This window comes from Myotis nattereri (assembly GCF_964212035.1).
Source record: "Myotis nattereri genome assembly, chromosome: 1".
Lineage (NCBI taxonomy): Eukaryota > Metazoa > Chordata > Mammalia > Chiroptera > Vespertilionidae > Myotis > Myotis nattereri.
This window is the reverse complement of record NC_138075.1, coordinates 172274811-172290145: the sequence shown is the minus strand read 5'-3', so window position 1 is coordinate 172290145 and position 15335 is coordinate 172274811. Positions and strand designations below refer to the sequence as shown.

The following is a 15335-nucleotide window of genomic DNA, read 5'->3' as shown; positions in this document are numbered from 1 at the left end:
TTTGACCAGTGTAGTCTCAGAAGTCTTTGACAAATTCTTCATTCCTCAAGCTTATGGGCCATTGATATTAATGGCATGATCAACTCTTAAAGCCTACTCTTTAATGAGAAGGCAGGCTAGGGCCCTCCTATTAGCCAGGGCCTACTCAACCAGGTAACCAACAACAGAGAGGTGAACTCACCATGATGGGCATGGTGTTGGCTCGGGACAGGATCTGTTTGACAAGCCGGTACCTGTCATAGAGTGGCTTCATAACCTGACGTTCATTCTTGGTGACCTGGAAAGCAAGAACAAGAGAGCTGAGAAGCCAGGCTACCAGCTGTCCCAGCATGCTCTGGGTCTAGAGAAAGTACAGATGATTCACATCAAGTCTCTCTATTCTCACAAAATTTATTTAAACTGACAACATTATTCAGTTGGTGTTTAAAATATCTACTTTAGCTACAGATCACTCTGGGAATCACTCCATTAGCAGCTTGGTTTTCCTAAATCAAAACTATGATCACTTTTAGTTCCTTGTTTAAAACTCCTCAAGGTTCAGCGTTCCCAGACCAGGGGTGGGAACCTTTTTTCTGCCAAGGGCCATTTAAAAGTTTATAACATCATCTGCGAGCCATAAAAAATTATTGACTTAAAGATTAGCCTGCTATATTTGATCAAACATTTAATTAACTCAGCCCTAATGCCTTGACAGGGCCAGACCAAATGATTTGGTGGGCTTTATACGGGATGTTCCCCATCCTTGTCCCAGATAATTTACTATTTTCTAGTCCAGGAAAGAAGAAAGCATGTATTCCTGTTATTATACTTACCATGCAGTTTTGTAATCAGAATTTTTTTAGATGTCTTTCTCAAACCCCATGAAATTGTTTTGTTTTTAAGGACAAGATTCTGGCAAACAGTAGGATTTCAAGGAATACTGGCTAATATAACACATGGGTTGATTCATCTCTGCATACCTAAAATCTGGCATAGTGCTCACATATGCTTAAAGGACTGGGTCTATAGGTAGTGGGGAGGAATCAAGCCCAAGTCTCTGGTATAGTATTTGATATAGTATTTAAAGCTCTTTATCTGCTGCTTCTCCTCCTTCCCATCATACCTCAAGCTCCAAGGATAGACTAGGTTGTCCCATACCTCCCTGTCTAGTTCCCTTTGTCCTGGAATGGCTGTGGTTTGGCAAACTCAGATCAAGAGCCACCTCCTCTGTGCAGACATTTTCCAACATCTCCCATTCTGGAAGACCTGCTCATTCTCTCCTTTGTGTCACCTACTGCAACCTGTGATTTGTAATTTTACATCTGCTTTGTTACAGACCGAATGTTTGTGTCACTCAAAATTCACGTGTTGAAGCTAATTCCCAATGTAATGGTATTTGGAAGAGGGGCCTTTGTTCTTTTCTCTCTCTCTCTCTCTCTCTCTCTCTCTCTCTCTCTCGTCTCTACTTATTTATTATTTTTAAAAGCTAACCATTTTTTAAAATATATTTTTATTGATTTCAGAGAGGAAGGGAGAGAAACATCAATGATGAGGGAGAATCATTGATAGGCTGCCTCCTGCACACCACCTACTGGGATCAAGCCTACAACCCGGGCATGTGCCCTTGACTGGAATCGAACCCCAGACCCTTCAGTCCATAGGCCAACGCTCTATCCACTGACCCAAACCAACTAGGGCTGGAGGTGGGGCCTTTGAGAGGTGACTGGGTAATGAGAGGTGGGATGCCATGAATGGGATTAGTGCCCTTATAAAGAGTCCCCTAGTGCTCCCCTGTACCCACCCCCTTCTGCCATGTGAGGACAGCAAGAAGACTGCGTCTATGAAACTGAAAGAGGACCCTCACCAGACACCGAATCTGCTCACAGACACTGAATCAGCTCACACTTTGATCTTGGATTTCCCAGCCTCCAGAATTGTGAAAAATAAACATTTTAAAAGGTTTTTAGAATGGATTTTTAGAAAGAGAGGGAGAGAGAGAAATACCGATGTGCGAGTATAACATTAATTGGCTGCCTCTTGCACCCCCCCATCCCCCCAACGGGGATCGAGCCCGAATGCCCGGGCATGTGCCCTGACTTGGAATCAAACTGGCAACCCCCAGGTGCATAGGATGATGTCCAACCAACTCAGCCACACTAGTTAGGGCAAGAAATAAATTTCAGTTCTGAATAAGCCACCCAGTTCTATGGTAATCTGTTATAGCAGCCCCAATGGATGATACATTTTTATACTCTACTAGAGGCCCAGTGCACGAAATTGTGCACCAGTAGGGTCCCTCGGCCTGGACTGCAGAATTGGACCAAAACCAGCTCTCTGACATCCCCGAGGGGTCCTGGATTGTGAGAGGGCGCAGGCCAGGCTGAGGGACCCCACCAGTGCACAATTGGGGCTGGGGAGAGATGCGGGAGGTTGGCCAGCGGGAGAGGGAACTGCAGGAGGGCTCCAGGGCGTGTTGGGCTGGTCTCACTCAGTTCCAATTGGCCAGACCCCAGCAGCAAGCTAACCTACCAGTCGAAGTGTCTACCCCCTGGTGGTCAGTGCACGTTGTAGTGACTGGTCAACCAGTTGATTGTCTGCCACCTGGTGGTCAGTGCACATCATAGCAAGCGGTTGAATGGCCTTAGCATATCATTAGTATACTACGTTTTGATTGGTTGAACGGCCGACTGGTCAACCAGACACTCAGCATATTAGGCTTTTACTATATAGGATAATAACTGTAGTTTGTTGACATTTCTGTTTCCTCTTTAGACTATAAGCTTCTTGAGAGCAGGAGCTTGTGTTTTCTGTCCCTGGCAACTATTTCAGTGCATGACATAATAGAAATAGTCTATAAATATTGCAGAATGAGTGAACAAATATTCCAAACATAATTAGTATACCCAATTCATTGATATGCATGCATTTCCCGTTTACTTAAATGATGAGAGATGAAGTATCTTTAAGATTGCTATTTGTCTTCTGCATTTTATTTCCATTGCACACATAGTGTTAGAAGTCAAGAGAGTGGTTTTCCTCGGTGGGGCAGGAGGGCATGCTATGGGCGGGAAGGGACACCAGGGAGAGCTAATGGGGGGTTGGTAACATATTGTGTCTTGATCTGGATGCTGGTTACCTGGATTTGTTTACATCAAGACATATAATCTGGGCTCTTTTCTGTGTTTATGTTATCCTTCAAGGAAAGTTAAATACAGCCACAAGTAAGTCTGAAGAACAGAAACGGAATGCTAGTACAAATTTCACCTGTGAGATGACAAAATTTAGGACTGGACCACACGAAATCGTGTTTGTTTTTTTTTGATACAGGATGTATCCATTAAATGTGTTGCTGATAAGTTAAGGCATATCTTCACTGTCAACACATGATGTGGTGTGATCTAATGTGCAAGATAAACAATAGATGGTTTAGTTACCAAAAGGCACACTACAAATAAAAAGCAGCAGCCAGCCCTTTCCCACTGTAGTCTAGCTGCTGGCAGAAACATCTCTGATTTACAGAATGAGACTTAGCTGGTAAAATCAGACAGATAGAGCAAATTTCACCAAAACCAATTTCTTTTCAATTCTTTGTTCAAAACCCAAATTTTCTAGTTGGATTAGATGAAGAGGCTCACTGACTTAATTCTTTGGCTTATTTTGTTGACATTTAGATTTTCTATGAATTGCTCATGTTTAAAATTAATGACCCTCAGGAGCTAACACCTATAAATGATCTAATATAATTCAGTTTTTGACTATGGAAAGTTGAAACTCATCTTGACTCCACCAACTTTAACACTGGCATTTGATAAAAGTATCTGAACATAAAAAATATCAAAGATCTTTAAGTTTGAGTGTAGAAAGTAGAAATACAACTTGAATTACACCAGAATTATTTTCAGACTATATATCTGAAGCCAAAGGGTTGTTCATACTAAAAGTTAATATAGCTTTCACCTGTCACATGCGATTGTGCGTGCTGGATTTGTGAGCAGAGCCAAAAGCCAACCAAGAGTCAGATAAACAAAGCAGGGCTTTGGCTGGACTGTCAGGAAAGGACAGGCGGATGTGAAGTGGGCCATGGGAAAACCATTCGTAGGCTGACACTCTTATTCTTGAGTCATCAGTCATCAGGGATTCCCCTACTGACCAAGAATAGGCCTTTGAATGAGTGGATGGGTATTTCTGAGTCATAAAGCTGCTAGCAGAAGACATGAGTTGGATTCCTATAACTTGCATTCTTGGCCCATGGATTGGAAAATGACAACCCTCTCTTCTTCATTATCAGGTAGAAGACAGTAGGCTAACTGTGCAACGATCAGATAATCCCAAAAAGCAAAGGAGAGTACTTATATATAGCTTTAGAATTTGCATTTAAATTTGAACATGATGTTGGGTGTCCCAAGGTTTTAAAATGTGAGATTAAAATATACTGATGAGGAAGAGACTCAAGAACCCAGGAGCTCTGAGCAAGCAACCCGTTCTCTCCCTCTCCCCTGTCATCAAGCAGGGGTCTACGAATAAGGCAGAGCAGGGAGCTGCAGCCATCTGCGCTGCTTCCCTCTGTGACATTGTCTATGCCTGAGAACCTTCAATACTGAGAAGGGCCACTTTAATAATAATTTGTAGGGAATATGTGTCAGTGTGTAAACGAGTGTGTTTTGTTACATGTCAGTCTGCCTACTGCGTGCCCCGTGAAAGCAAACGGCCTTCTTTAAAATGTATAGAATTGGCAGATAATTATTTTGGCCTGTGACTTGGAGTTAGTGTCCCTTTAAATCAGAATCTGCAGATTCAGCAAAACCCAGGAACTAGGAGCACCAGCTTTTCTAAAAAATCCTAGAGTGTGGAATGATAGTTTAGCATTGGGAGTACATGTATTATTAATTTTTTTTTTTAAAGAGCGTTGCCCAAATGTTATTTACAGTCCAGGGTCCATGGCAACACCGTGGATCTGAGAATGAAAAGTTCACTCTGATTTGTGGACTGGCCAGGTATCAAACGGACTCTGCCTTTCCTGAGGCCGGAGCATCATGTTCCAGAGCGAGGCCGAGGGCCTGACCCTGCACCAGGAACAAGTGACGAACTCCCAGAGCATCTGTCCCCTGCCTCGTGAGATGCTAGAATCTGACCCGGAAAGGCGTTCTTCCTTCATCAGAAAGAATGATGAAAGGAAGGGGAATAGAAAGACAGGGCCAAAAACTAGTATTTCATATTGCTAATTATAAGAGTGCTAAAAACGTGCATTCTTTCTCCTGATTCAGTCACCAGGAAGTAGGCCACAGGGCGCGGAACATGTAATTGTAACAGAAGTGAAAGCTATAATTTACTTGGCAATTCCCTCTCCCCCCAGCAGAGCCACTCTGCCCAACTTCCTTCAGTGCCAGACGCCCTACAGGTAAATGTGTGTGCCTGTAAGGTCACTTAGTCTCCAGACGACCTAAGACAGACATCTATTACACCCACAGAGCCCGAGGCTCTGAGAAGTTACCTCCGTGCCGAAGTCACAGAGTACTTCTATGACTAGGGCTGGGTTCTGAACCTATGTCTGCCGAACCTCAGCAACACAGCCACAGGTACCTCGTCCACCCACCCCCACCAACCCCAACCTCCTGAACTGGTTAAGGTTAAGTCTAGGATGCAGCTGAGAGATCTCAGGGCCCCAGGCAAGGAGGCCTTTAATCAATGTCATGCCATGAATCCATGCAATGAAAAGAAGTAAAATACACAAGCCTTGCCTCCTTCGCCTAGGGGCTGTCTGGTGGCCATGACGAGGCACTCAAAGCTCTGAGCCTACCGTTGGCAGTTCAGTTTCTGGATCCTCCAGTAGAGAAGGACAAAGTTTCACAAGGTATGTGAGCTCCAGTGCATTTACTGCTTGGTTCAATGCTTTTAAAGATCCAAAACAAAACTTGGCTTGAAAAAAAACAAAACAACTTGGCTGGAAACATGACCGTCATCCTCGAGAGCCAGTGTTTTTCCACTGCAGGGCAGGCCAGCAAAATCAATCACCATCAGCCCCAGCTTCTTTTTTTTAGCTTAAACCTGATAGATTCAGAACCAAAATACCATGGAAGATGCATTTTACAGATAGTTCATTGGGCATACGCTGTGGCAGGTCTTGTGATACTGGCTGAGGATTAGCTTCACAAAACCCAGGGTCCCGGCCCTCACAGACCTCTAGTGCATTATTCTGGAAGCTTCTTTATTTAAAAGAACCTATCTCAGGTGAAAAAACTGTCTCTATTATATAGCTATGCTGAAACTGGAAAAGAGATGCATGCTTTTTGGCTATATGAAAATCCTTCTGTAGACATAAACTTCATGTTTTTTTATACCTGCTTTTAAGAGTTGATTTTACTGGGTTCTTGACAACATTCTGAACAGGCTACTGAGAGTAACTGACATGGACAGCTGCCTATAGGTTCCCTAAGGAAGAGAGAAGCATATCACGCTCCTGTCTTCCCCGGACTGACACGAACTCTCGCTGAGTAACGAACTGCCTCAAATGCTCGTTACGAAAAGGCGGAGCCCTATTTTGGACTCCTCACACTTTTGGTTCTGGGTGGCAGCTGCGACTTCTCCATGGACAAACACTGGTTGCAACTGCTCTGCAGAGAGATCAAATTTGAGGGCAGATGATTCAAGTTTAGCCCATTTATTTATGGATAAGAATGCCCGGAGCCAGTATTAGCTCATGGAGGCAGATGTAGGGACAGCGAAGCCTCCTCACTCCAGGGCTCTGTGCACCAATTCATACGCCCCTCGCCTCCCCACAGTCGTCCCTTGAAGCAGGACACCAGGGACTAAATTTTAGTTGCAAACTAATTTTTCTTTGGAACTTCATTAAATTCAGCATCTACAAGGTAGTGAAACTCTTATCACAGGTTTAGCCTTCAGAAAGCTTGGTTCCGGTGAAAACAGTCATCTGCTAAACAGTAAGGAACCTCATTATTTGCAAAATACCAAACACGGAAGATCCATTTCTAAAGTCAGAGGATTTAGCCCATTCAGAAAGAGAAGTCAGTGTATCCACATACCGGCCGTCCATGAATGCTTTCATAATGTAACAGAGCTTTCTGCAGGGCCACTTTCTCATTAGCAATCTGGTCTTTGGTCATGTCCTGTACAAACACAAGGAGACATCAATGAGAAGGGGAAACATTTGTGAACATTCCAACTTCTTGTTTTTCTTCTTCTTCAGTTCAACAATAAAAAAAAGGAGGATTAAAAAGAATCCTCACACAACAGCTCCTCCTCGCTCTATCCAAGCTCATTTAGGAATGAGCTACTCCTGACCCCTTGCTAGAAATATGATAGCACAGCAGAAACATCGACTTCCTTGTAGCAGCAAAGGCATGGTGAGTACTGAGGCAAGCAAGGCTGTGCAGTTAGCTCGGGGCCTTCACCAAATCACCACACCTTAATGTCCTCGGGACGGCTGCTCTCTGCCCGCTTCTCCTGCAGCTTCCGCTGGATGGAGTCCAGCGTGGCTTCCACGTTGGGCTTGATTGCTTTATCTACCACCTCTTGCTTCTTCTCATCTTCTTTCTCAAGTTGGGAACCGAAACTCCTGGGGAGTGTGTTGCTTCGCTGCCGCAGCCGGGGGGTTAGGTCCTCTTCAGATATCTTTAGTTTTGACTCTAGTTGAAAAAATTTGGGGGCAGAGATATAGGAGAATTGACGTCTGTGATGTTAATAGCAACTTAGTCCTGCCTCTCTCCCTGAAGGTATATAATTATAACATTAGTTGAAACACCTAGGTTATTATATAAAACCTGAGAAAATGATAATGTCTTCCTGGGCTATCTGAACAGTTTCCCTAACCTTCATTCCTGAGAAAGCTCTAGGTCTTTTATTGAATATCTGTACTTTAGCCACACCAACCTGCTCACTGTTCTCAGAATGTGGCAGGTGTTCTCCTACACTTACTGCCTTCGTGTTTACAGGTACTTACTGGTACTGATCCAGTGCCCAACTGCTGGCCAACTTTTTGTGTGTGACTCATGTCCCTCATTTTGGAATTATTTTTTATTTTGTATTCTATTTAGTTGCTTATATGTCTGTCTCCTAAAAGACAGCAAGCTCCTTGAGGGACAGGGGCCAAGTCCTTTTTATATTCATTTCTGTGTCTATGTCTTCTAATACCACAGCAAATAAAGCCTTAGATTAAACAGGTACTTAATGAGTATTGAATTGAAACCATTATCTTTTTATTAGCGATTTAGGAAAATGAAGAAATGTTACAGAATTTGCATCTTAGAAAATCTGGGATACTTTGTGATTAAGACCATGGAGAAGGTGTCCCCTAATTGCTGAGAGCACTGGGAAGCAGCCTTAAGGAACTTGTCTTTCTGGCATATTTTATTATTTTTTTAAGATATATTTTTATTGATTTCAGAGAGGAAAGGAGAGGGAGAGAGAGAAAGAAACATCAATGATGAGAGAGAATCATTGATTGGCTGCAGTCTGCACGTGTCGGAGACCACTTATTGTCTTCAGTAGCTGAGAAGCGTAGAGACCCCAAAAGCTGGTGACCTTTGAAGCCCAAGCAAAGGTCGGAGCTGTGCACCACCCAGTTAATCTAGATAATCGTAGCTGAAGAATCCTCCCCACCTTAATTCATTTAATTACTTATGTAAATCCTTATTGATAAGATAGTCTGCCTATTACTGGAAATTGCCTGCTCATGAGTTAGTCTGTGTGTTACTGGAAATTCCCTACCTAGGGGCTATCCCAAGATCAATAAAAGCTTGGTGAGGCCTTAGCACCAGTGGAAGTCCTTCTCCTTGAGTTGGGCTTGCCCGCCTGGCTCCCCAATATTTCCAAATTATCTCATGTCTCTTGTCTCTTTTCTTTCATTTGTGTGCAGCTCCGCTTTCAGATCCTGAACCACACGGGATGTGGAGAGAAAACACACTCAACATGCACGTTTCCTACTAAGGATAGAGCCTGCAACCCAGGCACGTGCCCTTGACTGCAATATAACCTGGGATCTTTCAGTCCACAGGATGATGCTCTATCCACTGAGCCAAACAAGCTAGGTCTCTTTCTGGCATATTTTAGCAGTGGCACTAGGCATGAGATTCTGTACCTGGCTTTTTATATATATATAAAAGTCAATAATATATATATGACTTTTTACAAAGAGGAAGAGAGAGGGATAGAGAGTTAGAAACATTGATGAGAGAGAAACATTGATCAGCTGCCTCCTACACATCCCCTACTGGGGATGTGCCCGCAACCAAGGTACATGCCCTTGACCAGAATCGAACCTGGGACCCTTCAGTCCGCAGGCCGACGCTCTATCCACTGAGCCAAGCCAGTCAGGGCAATGTACCTGGCTTGTTTATTAGAAACCATGCCATAGGTCTAGAGCTTTACCTACCTTTTAGTTGTTTCCGGAATTTGGCAAGGTCATTTGTCCACTTCAGAACCTCAGGATTGGCTGCTTTGTCGCTGTGGGAGGGCTGGGAAAAGGAAAATTATGGTGAATGTCTTGGAATTGGAGCAGGAAAAAGAAGCATTTGATGATCAGTTTGTGTTAAGAAGGAAGGAAACATGAGTCTCATTGGAATAAGAAATTAACCAGGACCAATCAGGGCAAACTTCACAAGTTTAATTCCAGCATCCTTCTTTACATCTGGTTATTTTTGATGCTTTTAAAGAATTCCTCAGAGGCAAAATGCTGAATTTTTATGGTTACGAACTTGTATAAGGCCCATGGATGGCCCTGTTTCCATTACTTGTAGGGTTCAACCTGTCAGGCTAACAGAATAGAAAGCAGAGGAGTGTCTGATATTCTACTCCGCAACCACCTTGAAAAATGCCTTTTTGCTCTTCTTATGGGAAATACCAAGGAAAGAGCTGAGAGTAGAATGAGGTCAGTACTAATGAAATTTTAGAAGATAATCTTGAATTAAGTTGTAGCCAAACAAAAGACATCATTTAATGACTTTCCCATTCTGGTTCACTGATAAGTTTACAGAATGGGAAACTGAAGTGTTCAAGTTATCCTATATAATAAAAGGGTAATATGCAAATTGACCCTAATGGTGTAACGACCGGTCGCTATGACGACACTGACCACCAAGGGGCAGAGGCTCAACGCAGGAGCTGCCCCCTGGTGGTCAGTGCGCTTCCACAGGGGAAGGTCTGCTAAGCCATAAACTGGGCTGACAACTGCGAGTGCAGTGGTGGTGGCAGGAGCCTCTCCCGCCTCTGTGGCAGCACTAAGGATGTCCAACTGATGGCTTAGGCCCGCTCCCCAAGGGAAGTGGGCCTAAGCCATCAGTTGGACATCCCCCGAGGACTCCCAGGCTGCCAGAGGGATGTCTGATTGCCAGCTTAGGCCCAATCCCCGGGGAGCTGGCCTAAGTTGGCAGATGGATATCTCCAAGGGCTCCCAGGCTGCCAGAGGGATGTCTGACTGCCAGCTTAGGCCTGATCCCCTGGGGAGAGGGCCTAAACTGGAAGGTGGATATCTCCTGAGGGGTCCTGAACTGTGAGAGGGCGCAGGCCGGGCTGAGGGACACCCCTGAGTGCACGAATTTTCATGCACTGGGCCTCTAGTTTATAAGAACACATTTGTGCGAGGAAAATGCTGGTACATGATGTTTGAGGTGTATGAGAGTTCACTACCCAGTCTTTATTGCCTTTTTGCTTTGAGACTCCCTAGATATCTTGCTAAACCTTTACCATTTCTCTGCATTGCTGACATGTTGGCATGTCACATCAGAGAGAGGAGGCACTTACTCTGTACTTCCTCTCTTCTTCGAATCTGTCCTCAAACTTCCGGATCTTCTTTTTAAGGCTCTGAATCCTTCGTGTGAGCTGGGCAGGTGTCAGGTCCTCGTGTTCGTCATCGTAGGACCCCAGAGAGCAGCTCCGTTGCCTGTGAGGGGAAACCTTGAGTCAGCTCCTCAGCAGTGAGTCACTGCCTGCTGGGAAGAGCTGGGGGATGAGGAGGAGGCATGGAGGGGGAGGGTGTGAATGGTCTTCATGCTCTCCAGTAAAATAAACTGGACTACTAATTTATTTTGCGACTTTGGGCTCTATATGTCCCACCTATTAAATGGGTTTAATTTCCTCTAGCTCACATTTATAATTAGCAAAGTTAGGATGGAAATGTCTGCTGAGGCTTCAAAGTTAAATTTGAGAGAGCTTTGGAAAGGAGGTGCCAACACAAATTCAGTATGTGATGTTGCAGTTGGGCCACAGTTCAATTGAGAAACTACGATGAAGCCTGTGTCCCAGGAGGGAGGATTTTAAATATATTCCTTCACAGACTTACAACTTAATTAAGAAAAATTATTGCCTATCAGCCATGACTATCCTAATGATGATGCATTTGCTGATCAACCAAAAAAAACCTACCTCATAAAAGAGTGGGAATTTGGGGGAGAAGGAGGCACTTCTGTGTCATCCAGGTATTGCCTACTCTGTCCATATGAGTAGAACCGAGGAGAGATCATGGGGTCGCTATCTTCGTCTAGAAGCTGACGAATGAGATGCCCGGCTGGTGGGGAGAGGGGCGCATCGTCAGAGTCCCCGTTCTCCTGCTGCCATGAGGACAAAGCAGGCATGGGATCTGGAAAATAATGAGGGTTAAGAGGTCAAAATCATTCTAAAATATATATATATATATATTTTGATTTCAGAGAGTAAGAGAGAGGGAGAGATATAGAAACATCAATGATGAGAGAGAGTCATCGATTAGCTGCCTCCTGTGCCACCCCCAGGGGGATCAAGCCCACAACCCAGGCATGTGCCCTGACCGGGAATTGAACCATGACCTCAGGGTTCATAGGTCGACACTCAACCACCGAGCCATGCCGGCTGGGCCAAAATTGTTCTTTAAAGCGCAACTGTTTGCCAAATTTTCTGAAAGCATTAGGAGGCAATGAATTTAAGAGGCACAGAATGGTTTCTCATTTTAGATTTAAGGTTCTGACTAGAAACACTATGTCCCAACCAGAATCACCAAATTATCTGAGAGCCATCATCTGCCTTCTATCTCCATCCTCACTTGCTTTCAAAAGAGAATTTGCTAGGGCTACCCTTAGGAACAGCCTTGAAGGAACAATGGTGTCTGTCCCGACTCCCAGCTGCAGGTCACTGGCAGGAACTTTCCACACTTTCATACGGAAAAGAAATGTGTCAGGGAGGAAGATACTTGGCATCTTGGCTATCCATCTTTCATTAATGTACAGAACTCCAGCTAAGGCATCACAGTAATTGTGAGTGAGCCCATGATTTAAGAGCTTGTGCCTTCCACTGAGGTTTAGGTAAGCTGTTTCATGTGCTTCTGCTTAGTGGTTAGAGTTAGCATGTTTAAGATGCATGCTTTTCAGTTGAAATTTCAGAAGCTGCTCAAGAATACAGTTAAAGTAGATACAAATTAATCACACACACACAAAAAAAAAGGAGAGAAAAGAAGAAGGCCTTATAAAGGATAAATCTGTACAAATTATCTTAGATGATCTTTAAGGAAAAGACATACTCAGTATAAAAATCCTCATTTATGATTTTGGGAGTGAATAGTACTCACTGCAAGATCCACCTCAATATATTCCTTTCCTTATTAAAAAAAATCCTATCTAACATATTTTAAAGATAGGTCTCAGATGATGTAGGATATTTCATTTCTAATACTCTAGGCATTAAAAAAAGTTATGCTTTAAATTCACTTGTGGATCACTGTGATTTACACAAGGCTAAGATTTGGCCATGATTTTAGATTCTGGCACAGAATGGATTCCCACAGTCTGAATCATGGAACAATTGCTCCTTCAGCTATCAAAGTATTTATAACATCTACAAAGTTATCATCAACAAGTGCTACTCAGTATTTTATTTGAAAAGATCATATTATAATCATAGAACATTACAGCTCGTTGAAACTTCATACGTATCTACTCTAGTGATTATTCAACCTGGCTGCACGTTAGGGGCAAGGAGATAGAAGTAACTCCCAACGTACAGGTCCTCACATCACAAAATTAAACAGAATTTTTAGATGAGGGCCCAGATATGTAGACCACACACAGAGAGACACACACACACACACACACACACACACACACACTTTTAAAAGCTGCACAAGTGATACCGAATGCAGTCAGTTTTGAGAACCACTGATTCAACCCAACAGATTACAGATAAGGAAACTGAAACCCAAATACCTAATCAATGACAACAGCTGGGACTAGAAACTAAATCTCCCGACTCTAGGACAGTGCTTTAATTTAGAACGTGCCAGGTGCTGCAATAACAAGGATGACTGTATGAAACTGTTGAAGACCCCACTGTGTCGTAGGAGAGATAAGCACATTAATGAGAAAAAAAATTACCCTCATGTGGAATGAGGTCCCTAGTTTTCTCAAGATTTAAAGAGACCCAACTTATCTGGGAACTCAGATGATAATATACATATTTGGGAAAAAATGAAAAGTGTTGAAGACAGACTCTTGGCTAGTGAGTCTCAAAGGTGGCAGAGAATCTGTCGGTACATTTACTTGGCTGAAGCTGGAGACGCACAGGCGCTGTTTCATCATTCATACTAAAGCTATCAGCCGGCTCCTCCTCAGTGGCGGGGCTCAGACAGGAGAAGCTCAGAACTGCCAACGTAAAAGTAAAAAATGGATTGAGAGGTCAGAGGGGGAGGAGGAGAGTGGAAAGTAATCCCTAAAAAATAATAAAAATGTAGTGTTAAGGAAAATGGAACTATTAAGCTGACCAGATTGCATCTTTTATTTCAGGATAGGTCATAAAACAGCAGTCATTTTCTGCAAGGACTGAAATCGATGGAGCCAGGACAGGGCAAGGGTTAAGATGGCTTGAACAGCAACGCAGCAGGCAATAACCTCACTTCAGAGAGGCCAAGGAGCAAAACAGCCGGCGGGGAGGGCGAGGTGGTGTGGCGGGACGGAGGGTGGTGACAAAGTCTGATGTTGATATTGGCATAGGGGTGTGCTGGCTGGTTGGACATTTCTACTCGGCAACACTTAGTTTGAAAAGGCTAAGATCCTGAAGCCGTTTAAATTGTCTGAATCTTAGCAGAGTATCTCTTAAAAAATGTTACAACTAATTTTTGATTTAAGTTTTCAGCTATGCGGTCTCTGTTTGCAAAATGAGTGTGTGTAACCATTAACCAAATATGGCTCCAGTAAGAGATATACTGTGATGCTGAATTAACTATAAAATACTAATCATGGAACGCAATTATGCTTATTTGATGCTCTGTGGCTCACACGGAGCCACATATCTTATTTCCTTTTAGTTAGCATAGCTGAGTTTTGTGGCTCCATTCTTTTTTTTTTTTTTTAAGTGCTTTCCCAATATTTCCAGGGCTCTTTTATTTATTTATTAATTAGTTAGTGTTTTATCTTATTTATTTATTTAGTTAGTTAGTTTGTTTATCCTCACCCGAGGACATTTTTTCTATCGATTTTTAGGGAGAGGAGGAGGAGAGAGGAAAAGACAGAGAGAAACATTGATGTGAGAGAAACACATCGATTGGTTGCCTCCTGCATGAGCCCTGACCAGGGTCTAGGTCAGGGAGGAGCCTGCAACTGGGGTACGTGCCCTTGACCAAAATTGAAACTGGGACCCTTTGGTCCACAGACCGATGCTCTATGCAGTGAGCCAAACTGGCCAGGGTTGTGGCTCCATTCTTGACCAACCACTTCACTAATAAGAAAACCAAATGTGTCATTTTCTTAATGCCGCCAGTGGGATATATGAAATACACAGGCGAAGGAATTCTAGCTTATGGAATGCATTTTCTCTTAAAGCATACAGTTAGGGTAGATGAATTCACTTGTTTCAAAATGAGAAATGGAAAACCATTACGAGTTTTATCCTTAACAAATTAAAAAAGGGACTTTTAATCATTCGTCTGCATGTAGCCCAGAGGTGAAGTTTCTCACCTATGTTTATATTATTTCTCCTTTTTCTCTTTACTTTTATTCCATACAATCTTATAATTTAAGGCTCCTATTCAAAAGAATTATACAAGTACATGTAATATATAATATGTTCAATACAACTGAAGAATCTATAAAACCAACTGTTCCTGTTTTATTTTGAAATGATCTCAAAATACAAGGCTATCTCATGTTTTGATTGTTGGCACTTAAATATAAAAATGAGAAAGAAAAAAACCAGAACAGTGTGGCACATGATAGAGTCGGTCCTGAGGATTCCCAACTGCTGGTTTGGGAAATGTTTTGCATCTTAACCAGTAACTTTAGAGCAATAAAACAGACAAAGATATTGTAAGAAATATTGCAAGAAAATTGTTCAAAGAGAAAACAGAAAAGTTTTCAGGCTTCAAACTGGATGTTCCTTCTGAA

The 15335-nt window shown here is 43.0% G+C and overlaps 1 protein-coding gene across 2 annotated transcripts in view; it reads right to left on the bottom strand.

Moving 5' to 3' along the window:
• The window catches only part of FAM13A (family with sequence similarity 13 member A), a 250247-nt gene that overhangs the window by 11161 nt on the left and 223751 nt on the right, over nucleotides 1-15335 (bottom strand). For both annotated transcript variants that reach the window (XM_081109434.1, XM_081109435.1), the window contains 6 exons: nucleotides 11356-11569; nucleotides 10735-10873; nucleotides 9368-9449; nucleotides 7402-7622; nucleotides 7020-7103; nucleotides 182-277 (listed from right to left, as the gene is read on the bottom strand). In XM_081109434.1, the coding sequence (XP_080965560.1) occupies nucleotides 182-277; nucleotides 7020-7103; nucleotides 7402-7622; nucleotides 9368-9449; nucleotides 10735-10873; nucleotides 11356-11569 (836 nt within the window). The remainder of the gene's footprint in view (nucleotides 1-181; nucleotides 278-7019; nucleotides 7104-7401; nucleotides 7623-9367; nucleotides 9450-10734; nucleotides 10874-11355; nucleotides 11570-15335) is intronic.